This window comes from Lepidochelys kempii, chromosome 1 (genome assembly GCF_965140265.1).
Source record: "Lepidochelys kempii isolate rLepKem1 chromosome 1, rLepKem1.hap2, whole genome shotgun sequence".
Classification (NCBI taxonomy): Eukaryota; Metazoa; Chordata; order Testudines; family Cheloniidae; genus Lepidochelys; species Lepidochelys kempii.
The window spans coordinates 246,603,957-246,617,827 of NC_133256.1; the positions used below are offsets into that span (position 1 = coordinate 246,603,957).

A 13,871-nucleotide genomic window follows, 5' to 3' on the forward strand; every position below is an offset into this window, starting at 1 on the left:
TGTGTATTTTTTTCCTCCTGGGAGACAAAGCACCTCCAACCAGCCAGTCCCTGACAATAGACCAGAGCCAGTGCCCTGTGTCAGAGCAGGTGGGCCCATTTGAACCAATCAAAGGGGGCAAGGCTACACTTAGGGTTATAAAGAGCTGACAGAGGACAGGGAGTATTGGGATAGACTGTGTCTGGGGGAACAGAGAGATAGAGCTAATGCCTGTAGTGGGTCCCTAGAGCAAGAGGGGAAGGTCGCCCTATGAAACACTAGAACAAAAGGTGAGCAAATTTTATTTGTTTCTCATTGCACAGTAAACCTTCTTAAAGGAGACTAGGCTTGGCAGTGAGTACTTGCTAAGTTCGGGAGATGCCCTGCCCTGTGACAACCCCATTTTGGACCTTCCTTCTGACCAAAAATTGTTGGATGTTCTTCCAACATAAACCAATGCCACTCACAGCACTGGCCATAGACACATCCAGGAGGTTCTTCTGACATGCCCACCTCCTTGTACAGTATAGTATTCCCAGTGCTAGTTTGGAAAGCAAGGGACTGGGGTTGGGCCCTGAACTCAGATCCACACGTGGCAGAGTATCATATTGTCCCTGCACTAGCAGAAATAAAAACAGCACTTAAAATAATATATTGCACCCTTGGAAAAAGGGATCAAACACACTTCTAGCAAGTCTTCTTTAGCTACATCTACAAAATTAATTGGCGATGCAGCTTGTGACTCTTGCCTGCCTTAACCTTGTCTCATTTATTCCTAGTGTGATTAAAAATACCTTCATGAGAGGTAGGTCAAGTGGCCAAGAGAATCAGATGCTGCCCTAATGCTCTCAGACTGTTTGTTTATGCATTAATCTCTTCCAATTTTTCCCCCATGCAGTCTGTTTTTAGTACACTACTGAATCAAACACCTGGCTCTAGCACAGAACCTATTAACAAATGAAATCCCCCCTCCCGTTTGTTCCCTGCCTCACCCTTTTGTTGGCCAGCCACAGTGTAAGAAAAAGTCACAACATGGGACTGTTTAAACACCTGGGATAATAGTGACAATAATATTAAATTTAAGAATATAAAGGTTAAAGGAGGGGCTCTGAAGAAATCCCAGAGGAATATACCCAACAAGCACCTAGTTTTCAGCGTCCAGACTCCAAAGCCAATGTGACAAAACAGTCCCTCCCCCCCCCCAAAAAAATCATCTTATGGATGTGTTTTTGTGGTCTGTGTGATAGGGATTTGGGGGGGGGCTGTTTTCTCACATTGGCTTTGGAGTCTGGACGCTGAAAACTAGGTGCTTGTTGAAAACTAGGATGAGCAATACTGTTATTCTAACAAAGAAAATCCAAAGAGAATAATTTAGGATCACTTACTGTATAAAAATCACAATGTGTGATGGAGACTTTTGCAATGCACTCGAGCTGAGGTGATCCTTAAGGGTCATTTAGAAACTTCAGTTAGTGCTGACTGTGGCTGCCCACCTTGTAAGTAGGGCAAACTGGTGAGAGCTTATTACTGCTTGACAGCATGTGTATGTATATATACGTACACACACATATATATTATATACATACATACATACACACACTCACTCCACTGCCTTGCACTTCATTTTTGGGTAAAATTCAGTGTGCTTGTTATGCTCTACAAACCCATAATGCTATAGAGCCTAGTTACCCCAAAGACTCCTCTTGCAATGCTCCACCGTGTTACTTTGAATCAGAACAGTGCCGCTAACTATCCTATGAGTATAATTGGAGGGGGCCAGGGCAGGACACTGCAGGGAATTCATCCCTGAACCAGAGCTTGGGGCAGTTTAGGGACAGAGGGGAGGCAACTTGCACTTCCCCTATGCTGAGACTGCCAGGGGAAAGAATTGCCCCTGCCATCACTACATGTCTATACTATATTATGGGATCACCTATTTTTGCTATTGCTGCTGAAATTTGCATGACTAATTTGCAACATATGGTGATAAATAAGCTTCCAGTACATTCTGCTTTATATTAGCAATGATGAGTGAATCTGAAGTCTAGTAAGGTAAGGCCTTGCTCACACAATTGCAACTGAAACATGTCAATATTTAAAGAAACATAGCAGAAACTTCCTGAAAATATCAGATTTATTCATAGATTTCTGTGTAGACTTCATTCCCTATGGCTAGGCTAAACTGGAAGAGATTAGTACACAAGAATAGAACCTTACCAGGCTTTGACAACATCTGGGAGTGTTGTCCTGGCAAAAGGTGCTGGATTCCAACAGCGGGTATCACAGTTCACAGGTTGGCAGTGATAAAGAAGATCAGGCTTTGGGATAAAGGAAGTACCTTGCATCATTTTGCAGTGACTCCTCTGGCTGGTTGGGGAGCATTGATGGGCTTCAGCAGGTGCTATGTTAAGTCTTCTTTTAGATTAGGCTCATGGCTGCAATGCCTGGCTTGAAGAGCTGGGTAGATGGTATGAATGAAACAGGAAATGCTCAGACAGGATTAAATTCATCCCTGTACAGAGGGCCAGGAAAAAGTCTTTGTACTATATTAGTGTCACTGAAGTCCTATTCTGAAGGCTTCAATGGTGCATAGTGTTACTCAATGTGAATAGAGGTATCAGGATCTGGCCCCGAGTAAAAATAGTAACAGATTTTCCAAAAGACAGTATGTACTGGAGGTGACAAGGTGTGAACATGAAAGTCTCATGGCCCAGCATTTACTTCTATGATGTAGCTATCTGATGTAATCACAAACTGCATGCATTACCATTTATCTCATGCTGCTCTACGGGTCATAACTATGGTGACCATTGTTGCTTAATTCAATATTGTTAATAGCGACCTTGCATTTTTTTCAGCGATAACTACTTATGACAGAAAGATAATGGCCATAATTGGTCACCCCCAGATGATTTTCCGTTAAGATTTTTCTGCTCCATTTCATGCTAGTAAAATGTATCTGGATTGATCGCTCTGGCCTCTGATATTCTCTAGGCAGAGAACTAGGACTGCTGTGGCAGTCAAGGAAGGATGGTCGTTGCAATGTGGTCTCAGAGTGGTGAAAGCAGAGGAGAATGAGTGGGATGCCTAGGACTCCCACAAGGAGATGGTATATCCCCCTTCTCAGGGAAGACAGAACTAGATATTTATTTCAAACGCAGTGGCCAGTCAGGCAGGCATAAGCCCAAATTTCAGGTGGGTTCCTGTCGTCACCTTAGCTGCTCTCATGCCCCTTGATTAAAGGCACTTTTGACAGAGGTCTCCAATCCCCGGCTGTAGCAGCCAGGCTGTTCAATGAAGTGCTTTCATGCTACGAGGAGTGTACACATGTGCTTGGTACAATCTGGGGCAAGGGAGCAGCTGCTGCGACCCCATGGATGCTTAGTCTAGAAGAGCTAGTCTGCTGTACCATGAGATATGAACGGTATCCAAAGACTGGAGGGAAAAGAAATGTATGTCAAGCAACGTTACTTTTTCATTTGATCCAGTGGAGTACCCAACCCAAACAAGGATGGCCTCGTTCTTTTCCCAATTCTTGCCACAGACTGCCTGCATGACCTTGAGCAAGTCATTTCATCTCTCTAGCCAAGATTTTCAGAAGTGTTTAGATAGTAGTTGCCAGACAGGACAGCTACAAGCACCCACACTCTGAAAATCAGACTCTTAAGGTGTCAAGATGGGTGTCCCAAAACAGAGCCATACAAAATCCAGTTGTCTCTGCTTCTGTTTCCCATCTGTAAAATGAGGGTTATAACTTCTGTTCTTCCACCTTTTGTCTGTCTTCCCTAGTTAAATAGTAAGTTCTTTGGGTTCACAGTATGTACCCTGATCTTGGTTGGGAACTAGTATCATAAATATCAATGGCAAGACCTCCCTGGAAATGTTAATTTCATATTTGAATGATAGATGTCTATTCCCAAGCTCCATGTATTGGCCATGTCACCATAGCGAGGCTCTCAACTGGGAGAGGAGAAATAGAAACTTATACTACAGTGTGATCCTCTCTCACTATAGAGCAATACTGATTGATTTGTACCAGGCTTCTGGCTGGATGCTGCTACTTGCCATGGGGCTCCTGCCTGGGGCCTTTTGGAAGGGAAAGAATGTTCCTTACATCAGGCAATAACAACTTTTAAAACAAAACGGCAGCCTCCATTTGAAAATGGTGGTGGAAACCACCACAGGAACAAAGCGCATTTTCCCCTGTACATATCATGTGTGTCAGAATAGACTTCAAGCTGGGGAGGACCCTTGGAAACTGGAGAAGGGCAGTGTATCTCTGGCCTATGTGCCCATGACTTTTATCTGCAATGTCATCTAGATTTTTTTCAAGGATGCTTTAGTCTCCCTCATAGATCAGGCAGTGGAGTTCTTGATCCATCCACCCACTCAAAACACAGAATATGTCAAAGCTAAAGTATTAACCTGGATTTTGAGCATTCATCCCAAAGGCAATGTATATTCAAGGGCAGATCCTTAGCTCTTGTAAATCAGGGCAGACCAAGGGAGCTCTGTCAGCTTACACACGGGGAAGATCTGATCCCCAAAGTCAAGAGGCCAGTCAGTCAATATTACCAGAATGTAGATTTTTTTTAAAATACATCTATGAATTTAGGATTAACAGAGCTAAGTTGCATCATTCCATAAAAATGCTATTAATATTACAAAAATGTTACCATCCCACCTCCACCATGATTAACAAAAGCAATTCCACAGTTTCAGCAATCTTGGTAAGAGAAAGGGGCAGACAGTTACTGTAAAACATATACACACATCACGGCTTTTAATCTTCTTCCAATTCAGTGACATGTTAGATAATCAGGTAAATTTAAAAAAAAAAAAAAAGTCAGACAGCACATGGTCTTGTGCTTGCAAAATACAAGAGGAGATCAGATTTTAAGTAAATGGAAAGACAAAGGAGCTATTTTTGCTTTTTTTCTACGTAAAATATTTATTTGCAAGAATGAAAAGGCATAACATACTTTAGTTTTTACTTAACTACACATATATAATCCTACAAAAGCATTTAGTTTTATTCCAATAATTGTTTGCTGAATTCTACAAAAAAACAATTTCTTTACACCAAGAGACATGTTTGCAGTGTGAACAACCAGGTGGGAATGTATCCAGATGAGCAGTGCATGTATAGAAATCATTACAAAGAGAGAGAATATTAACCAACATGGACACACAGTTAAACATACGTTTGGCAAAAGAACATAGATGTTAGCAAAGTCAAAGGAGGCTCTGTTAGAGTTTACTGAGAGGTTTGGTGGGTTTTGTTCTTGCAGAGTCCCAAATAACTGCCATCTTTTTCACAATGGATAGTTTTGTTTAATATGCATATGGGCAAACCAAACATGTATGTTATCTGTATTTGCACACATACAGAGAGAATAACTGAAATGATATAGGGATATACCCTGCAGGGTTTAACATTGGTTTAGATGGCCTGAAACATCACATCTGACCCTCCACAGGGAAGTATTTCATTTTAGAGGAGAGGACTCCAGATGATTTGTCCTCTGGAACACTCAGGGGGACTGGAATATACCCGCAATTTGAATTTGATATAATTTTCAATCGCTGCATGGCCCTTTATATGCCCAACAAAATTCTTTGCATTCATTTTTTATTGAGCCTAACATGTTTAAGAGGGTATGTTCATGGGAAAGGAGGATCCTTTAGCTCTTGTACCAAAAGACTAAATTGTATTCCTTGAACTGTCACTCCCAGACTTCCCATCTTATGGCCTTCTAATTTACAGCCCTAAAAAAAGGGGCTGAAGCTGTAATTCCATGAAACAAAAGTGACACCCAAAGGCTAATTAGGGTAAAACCAGGTACATTTCCCTGTACTTATCCAGAGCTGTCTACAGCAGGGTTGGTGTTCAATCCAGGCTCTACTGACATACATCTTCATACAGAGTACAAGATAACACTTACAGAAGGTGACTGGACAGCTTTCAGATCGCAAATATCACTGCTAATCCCATTTGCACTGGGGTTCAGATAGAACTTTCTATTGAACCAAGTGGAATGTGTGCCAGCTGTTCAGATAAATGCATAAATGATTATGTATAGATGAATAAAAGCCTTTATTTAGAGTGGATTCTTATTTTAAGAAAACTCCAGCATGTGTCTTTAAAAATCACTCAATACACACACACAGAGTATTGTTAACTGTATCAGTCTAGAAGATGGGATTCCATTATTTCAGCATCACTGTACCAGAATCAGCTATGGTCAGATATGAACACATTTTAAAACAGAAGTCTCATTGTGCTCCTCTTTTCTGTCCTTACTCACCCCATTATATGAACAATAAGATCACATTTATTTTACCCATGTTGCATGAGAAAGTGGAATCCACTGAAAAGGTCTCCCCCATTATTCTTCATGCACAGGGCTATTTAATTAAAAAGGTAAGGAAGGAGAGAAGGTAAGATTTGGGGAGGAGTGGGGGGGGGTCGATCTATCCAAATAAAGATTTTCCTTCTTGGCTTGAAGAAATTCTCTTTGCTGCTGGAGTCCCTCCATCTCAGAACTATTCCACCCCCTTTGAGGCAATTTTGGAAATCCAGCTTTCCCTTACTCCGTATCTCCACATTTTACTCTTTGAGGGATGGGTTGGAAGTCGGCTGTAGGTCAGAGCAGAGACTGGTGGCAGTAACTAAACCAAAACACAGGCCCATTTCCATCTCATGAGAGTTTCTTGCAAGACCCAAAGCAACACAGGCTTAGAAAATAGGTGGCAAAACCACATCTGTGTTTTTATAAAGAAAAGCAGATATGTGATATGTATACGGAAAAACAAATTCCTGTCTCACATCTAGGGTCCCTCTGAATACAATTTATCACTGAGGCAAGGCAGTTAACCTGGATCTCACCCACAATGTAAGTCTGAATGTCCATGGTGCATCTGCTGGGTTTTAAGATTATTGGGCATGCACTGACAGAACCTGTACACATTTCTTGATGTATATAATGCACTTCTGTGTGGCCAGTTTATTCCCACACTCCCAACAGTCATTTGTCCTTAACACTGATAAATAGTAAGTGCAGCTACAGTGCAAAGCTGAATAGTTATGGGAAGAATAGAGTAGTTAAACAAAGCACCGCTAAAATATACTGCTTTATTCCCAATCACCAAAACAATGACCTACTGTTTCACCTTCAAAAGGCAAAACATTCCCTTTTTAATTAGTGCTTTGAGAATGAAATATTTTAGTCACAGACTATAAAAATACTAACTATATTTCTGTCCTTATGCGTGGGGGTTTTGTACAACGGCCTGTTGGCACTAGCTAGAATCTAGAGTCCAAATACTCTGTGGAAATCCCTCTTGATGGGGCAATTAATATTACTCATTTATTTGACCTACACTGTAACTGTGTCTAGACAATGTCCACTGCTGAAAGTCAGTTTTTATAGGAGTTACCAAAAAAAAAAAAGTGGGGGGGGGAGAAGGGCAGACAGAGTTAAATTTTAGTCTAAAAATATATTTTGATGCAGATAAAGCTATGGGGTGTCATAGGATAGCTGGTCCCTATGGATAGACTGAGCCCTGCACCCCTGGACCAGAGCCAATGAGTCCAATCCAGGCAATTAAAGAGGGCTGAGCTACACCTAGGTCTATAAAGGGCTGCTAACTGGGCAGCTGGAGGACAAATTGATTGAGACAGGCTGTGCCTTGGAAGAGGTAAAATCACACCAGAGTGGAGCAAACTCCAGTGGTGGGGCCCCTGGAGCAAGGGGGCCAGTGGCTGATGGAGACAGCCCTGAGGCTGCTTCCCCCAAGAGGGAGCAGAACTGGCCAGAACTGGGAACCTGCCAGAAATCCCTGAGAGGGGTGGAGCTGGAACCTGAAAGCCAGGACTGAGTTAAGCCTCTTTTTTCTGTTTGTTTACCTGGGTTTATTAAGAAAATAAACCTCCTTAAAAGAGACTGGGCATGGCAGCGCATACTTTGGAGCTGGGGAGAAGCCCAGCCCAGTGACAGGATCCAGCTCCTCAGATGGTATAAATCAGAGCTACTCCATGTAAATTGTGTAAATGGAAACTCTGCCAGCTGAAATGTGGCCTATGAACCTTGGTGTATGAAAATATTAGTCTGCACAGTACAAATAGTGAACACACATGAAACTAACATAGAACTATAAATAGCATACCAACCTCTCTCTTCCTCCTCCCCCCCCCACTCCCCATGCTAACATGATTAGAACAGTCACATGGCCTGGGCCTGATTTCCATAAATATATATTTATATTTAAAAAAAATAATGCCCTACTTTCCTTCATAGCTTAACTTCCTAGACTCAAAGACTGACAGCTCAGGGAATGTCTGAAGGTAATAGGGGACAAGCAAGGTTTTACTGGTGTGCTAAACCATTGGTTAGGCAATGGAGTTCCATGTCGACAGCTTTCAGGGTGGAGTTCATGCCTGTGCAGAGGACCAGCACAAAGGCTATATACTGCATAAGCCCCTAGGCCCGGGACCGCTAAAGTGGGACTTCAACGGTTTCTTGGGACTTAAGTGGTGCATGACTTGTGCTGACTCTGTGTCCAGGAGCGAATTTCACCCCAGAGTGAACAAGTGACTGATTGCTAGAAAAAGGACTTACAGAAGAAACCCGTTTCATTAGCATTAGATGGACACTCTCAGGTTCAATAGAAATAGTTGATTTTAAAGGAATAATATTCCCCAGCAGTGACTTCAACCCAAACATTGTGCTAGATTAGGAGATCCACAAAAAACAGCTAAAATTCATTTTAAGCATCAAACATATTGGGGCTACAGAGAGAAGCTATTTTTGTGGTCATAGGAACACAGGAATTGCAGCACTCCATATTATCCATACATAGATCAGACCATCTAGTCCAGTAGCCTGACATAGACAGCAGCCCTTATCAATGAAGAAGTAAAACCCCCCTAATGGTGTGGTGTATCCTAGCTGAGTGAATTGCAAAAAGCAAACGGCTTTAATGGTGATTAGCAATGATTTAGGGAAATTCTCCATTTTAATAGTGTAAATTATGATAAGGAACATAGGGACAGAATTCAAATTAAAAAAAATTAGTACCATTAATAGTGTCTCTTTACTGGGAGCAAATGCACTCGTGCATTAAGTAGGGTAATGGGCACAAGAGAGATTAGACAGATCAGCCTCCACCTATTCCATACACAGCTATATAAATAATCCAAGACACACAGAAATTTTGGGCCTGTTTTGCAGGAACGCTGAGCCCCCACACAGTTTCCCTCAAAGTCAAGGGGACCTGGGGATGCTCTGTAAACCAGGTCCTTCGTGAATTTGCTCATCCCTGACTCATGCCTACCTGGTTGCATTTGGATGCCCTGCGATAGCCAATATAGTAAATCTATTGGGTCATACATTTTCCCCTTCCCTTTGCTGACCTCAGGTGGTTAAAATAATGCAGACCCCATTTGTGTCTCAGTTCAAACACTCCCCAGCTCACCCCCACCTTCTCCTTCCTCTTTCCATCGTGCCGTTATAATGTGGGCTCCCAAAGAGAGCGCTGTGTGATGGTTGTCTGTGTGCACTAGAGCAATCCAGAGAGCCCGAGAGAATTATCATGGCTGTTGGGGCTGACCCTTAATAAGAGGGTATTTGCTGCCGTAGGGGTGGTACTGACCCACACTGACAAAGGATCGACTGACTATGCTCACAATGGCATTTCTCTCTCATTGCCACCAATTATTTATTTATTTTTTTAAAAAGGCACCCGGACAGACAAATGGGGTTTGACCTAGAAAGTGATATACACACCAAATTCTATTATCCGCTAGTGGAACTGTGGCACAGGTCTCACTCTTGACCATTTGAATGTTGTTTCTGATCATGGTACAATGGGGACTGATCCGGAGCCTACTCAAGCCAAATGGATTCTTTCCATTAGCTTCACTGGGTTTTGGATCAGGCCCACAGTGAACAGATGGGATAGCAAACAAAGGAAGGGAGACTTAAAAAAAGGAAAAATCCAAACAAGGAAGGATGAAGCATTGCAGAGGCTATACTAAAATACAAAAACAAATACAATTTTTCTTTAAAAATATTTTACAAAATAGAATACCTGGAGGAAAGAGTTACTGTACATGGTATAAAACACAAGGCTACGCTAGTCTCCTTATTTATCTGAAAAAGGAGAGGGTTGGTTTTTGGTGTGGTTTTTGTTTTTTGGGTTTTTTTTTTAAAGTTTTCATATTTTTTTAATTGAGTTTTCCTGGTTAATTGCAAAAGTAGCCATACTGTTCTGTCCTATTTAGGTTTTTCGGCTAATGCCATCACTGGGAACTCTGAGCACCCCTTTGTAATAACCAAATACAATCCGGAAACAATCACTGGTGGGCTGGCTGGATCACGGAAAGGACGGTTGTGAGTAGAAAGGGCAGCCCTGCCATTGGCACAATCTGGGTACTGAGAGAGGGAGAATCACCGCACGGGAGGCAGTGTGCATTAGATGCATCAGCATGGTGCTTTAGAATCACTATGGTCTAGTGGATAGGGTACTGCACTAAGAGGTGGGAGACCTGGATTCTATTCCTGGCTCTACCGATGACCAGCTGTGTGACCTTGGGCAAGGCATTTTCCCTCTCCGTGTATGTATTCCCCCTCCCATCCTTTTTTGGTCTTGTCTATCTAGGGTAGGGGCTTCAGGACAGGGACAGTCTCTCACCATGTGCGTGTACAGTGCCTCGCACAATGGGGACCTGACCTTGGTTTGGTCTTCTAGGTAGTTTTGTAATAATAACTAGAGAGGGAGACCATCAGCACTGTGACCTGAACTGTGTCTAATTGGGAACACATTTTTTTCCTAAGTGGTTGCTTTAATTCCATGTACTTTTAGGAAAAGGGAGGAGGAAGGGGAGCCTGATTACATTCTAAAAATCATTGTAGGGAGCTAAGTTTTATTTTAAAAAAGAATATTTTTTCCATCTTGATTTTAAAGTTCACCAAGAACAGCTGCATGGTCTTGGGAGCTTGGCTCTCTAGTCTGGCTGCCAGAGGGAAATTTTGGAAAGCTAATAAATACTATTTACAACAGTAATAGGAGGCTGGGGGGGAGGGGGTGGAGAACAACAACCTACAGCAATCTGAGGCCTTGTCTACCTCAGAAAACTGCACTGATGTATCTAAATGGATTTAGAAACTAATTTAATTAAATCCATGCAATCCCCTAATGTGGACGCTCTTATTTTGGTTTAAGAGAGCCTAGTATTGATTTAGTTTACGCCAGTAAGGAATCAACTTAAGATAAATGGATACAATATACTAGTCATAATCTTATTTTAAAATTTCCACACAAGGGAGTCACACAGATTAAACTCAATCAGTTTCTAAACCAATTTAGTTAAATTGGTGCAATTGTAGACAAGGCCTGAGAAGACACAGGGGCTGACTGAACTTTGCCTGGATCCTTCATAAGGATGGCAACAGTAGGGAAACTTCACCCACCACATGATAAAGGGGCAGGAAAAGGAAAAAGAGAGAGAGTAGGAAGAAGAAAAAAAATATATCAATACTGCCATTGAACACTCTCCTGTCTGTGCCATTGGCTCAACAGGACTAGTGTCTGTTCTCTGCCCTCAGTGGGTGGGATGGGAACCGTGAACACATTTCTCCCCGCATAAAGCTCCAGTGTGCCAGAGTGATGGGCATGGAGCTGTGGCTAAATCCTGAGCAGTGTCACACTGTACCTTTTAGTTTCCTTCTCCAACGTGACCTACCACAAATGTTCCCCCGTGAGTTACATTTGATTAGGGTACACACACAAACCAACCAGCTGTACACTGCTGGCACCAGCTGCTTTTAGGTTTCAAACCCTCCTGTGTACTACCAGTCAGGGACAGCAGTAAAAGCAGAAGCAGGTTTGTGCGCATGGAGGAAGGGACAGCATGAGGACAACTGCTGCTGACTAAAGTCACAGCTTCTTCAGCCAAATCAGAAGTTGGCAGACTCTCTCTTTTGCCCTTTAGTTCCCTGATGGTGATGAGTCTGGGGGAAGGGGTGGGGCTTGGGTTGGAAAGAAGGCAGGATAATGAGGGGGAGGAAAGGCCTCTTTTTTAAGAAGTAGCATTGACTCGTCTATCAATTTCAATTATTTTCAGTGTTTCATTCACTTCCAGCTCTGAGCTGACCCTGTGAGGAGAAAAAAAAGGAATGTTATACCTGAATGCAATCATGCAAAAAGCACACACCCCACTGAAACTGGTTACTGCTGTTACAATGCCTGTTATTTACCAGGAGCTCACTGGTTGGAACTTGGTAACACATCAAATTAGTCACCTCTTCACCCTAAGATAGATATGCTGGAGTAGGGATGGGGCAGGGGCAACGTGTCTCATCCTAGTGCTTTAAGAGACACATATCCAAATAAAAACCCATTTGGCACAACAGAAAGGTCTGTTGAAGAGTTCCAGGTAGGGTGATGGCAGGGCATGCAGAAGTATAGTGACGGAAAAGACATCAGTTCTTCAAACCAGAGAGAGTCTCATTTTCCAGGAGCACCAAATCTCACATTATTTACAGGAAAGAATTTAACAAGGAATTCCATGCAACTTTCTCAAGGTGAACCTTCTTGCAATACATGCTCCACCTTCCCAGCTCTGCCCTGCAGCAAACTAACAGGGCCCAGGGTACAAAGCAATCTTGAGTGCAAAAGGCACCCAGTTCCTCATTACCCACCTGGTTAGACATCTTAGCAATCCACAAGCTCATGTCATTCAAATGGCAATGCCCCATGGCCTGCATATTTTTAGATTGTTTGATGATGCGTATTTCCCCTTAGCTGTCAGCATTTAGGCAATGCAGCTCCCTCTGGGTGATATTTTACTGGTATTTCCCCTCCCAAAAAATTATTTGTATAACGCCATACATGTGTGTGTATATATGTGCGCGCACATCAGACACAAACATGGATGTCTGACGGATGACAGCTTCCCGCAAAATCTTTCTGAATTAAGTTAAACCTTACTGAATTAAGTTTCAGTGTCTTAGGAGCTCACTGTATCAACAGTGCAAATGTTTGTGTGTTATTGTGGGATAGTATGCAAGCTCTCTAGGGGGTAAGACTAATATATGTGCTTGGAAGCTCATAATACTTCCAAGAACTCTTTTAAACAGGCTAAGACAAGTATGAACTGTTAGTTGAGTAGGGTTCCTAGGACATGCTTGGTTGGGGGAGCAAAATGCAAATGCCAACCTCCAGACCCGTTCTTTTGAAGCTTCACCCTGGGGAAGGGACTTTTGTCTACAAATGACCTATTCCCAGGATCAAAATGCCCAAATGGTATAAACGAGTAACTCACAGATTCATGAGTGTTCTTGTTCTGAGCAAAAGGAATTATGAACTTGTTCGCCACAGGAAAAACCCCTGGGTGGGGTTTGAAGGACTGTTCACACACTCTTCTTGGAGTTAGGATGACCTCTGGTAAGCTTATTAACATGTATATAGGTTCTTTTATTGTTTTTAATATGTTTTCTCTGCCATGCTTGTACCTTAAGAATAAATGTGCTTGCTTAGAAAGAACTTTGTGGTAACTTAACTGTGGTCATTACACTGTTCACCATCTGAGGAGAAAAGTAAAGCAGGCCTCCTTAGGCAGTCTGACTTTGCCAGGGAATTCACAGAGTACGCACAGAACTGTGCGGCCTGGAAATACACTGGTCAGGAGGGAGAGACACACAGGTCTCCACCCAAGAGAGGGAGCCAGAAGCCTATGCATTGATGCCCTTGGTGAACCAGCGAGGGGGGAATATAGGTGCAGATGCCCTGAACCATGACAGGGTGGATTACACAAAGTCTTGTGAGGCTGTAGTCAGTGTCATCACTAAACCATCCTATAGGGAGCTCTTATTAATACAGGCAGAGAA

At 42.5% G+C, this 13,871-nt stretch overlaps 1 protein-coding gene across 1 annotated transcript in view; it reads right to left on the bottom strand.

The window, feature by feature from the left end:
• Positions 1–4,941: 4,941 nt before the first annotated feature.
• Positions 4,942–13,871, bottom strand: part of CREB3L2 (cAMP responsive element binding protein 3 like 2) — a 111,166-nt gene continuing 102,236 nt past the window's right edge. Inside the window, exon 12 of the mRNA XM_073322178.1 lies at positions 4,942–12,137. Within this exon, the coding sequence (XP_073178279.1) occupies positions 12,062–12,137 (76 nt within the window). The 3' untranslated portion in view covers positions 4,942–12,061. The remainder of the gene's footprint in view (positions 12,138–13,871) is intronic.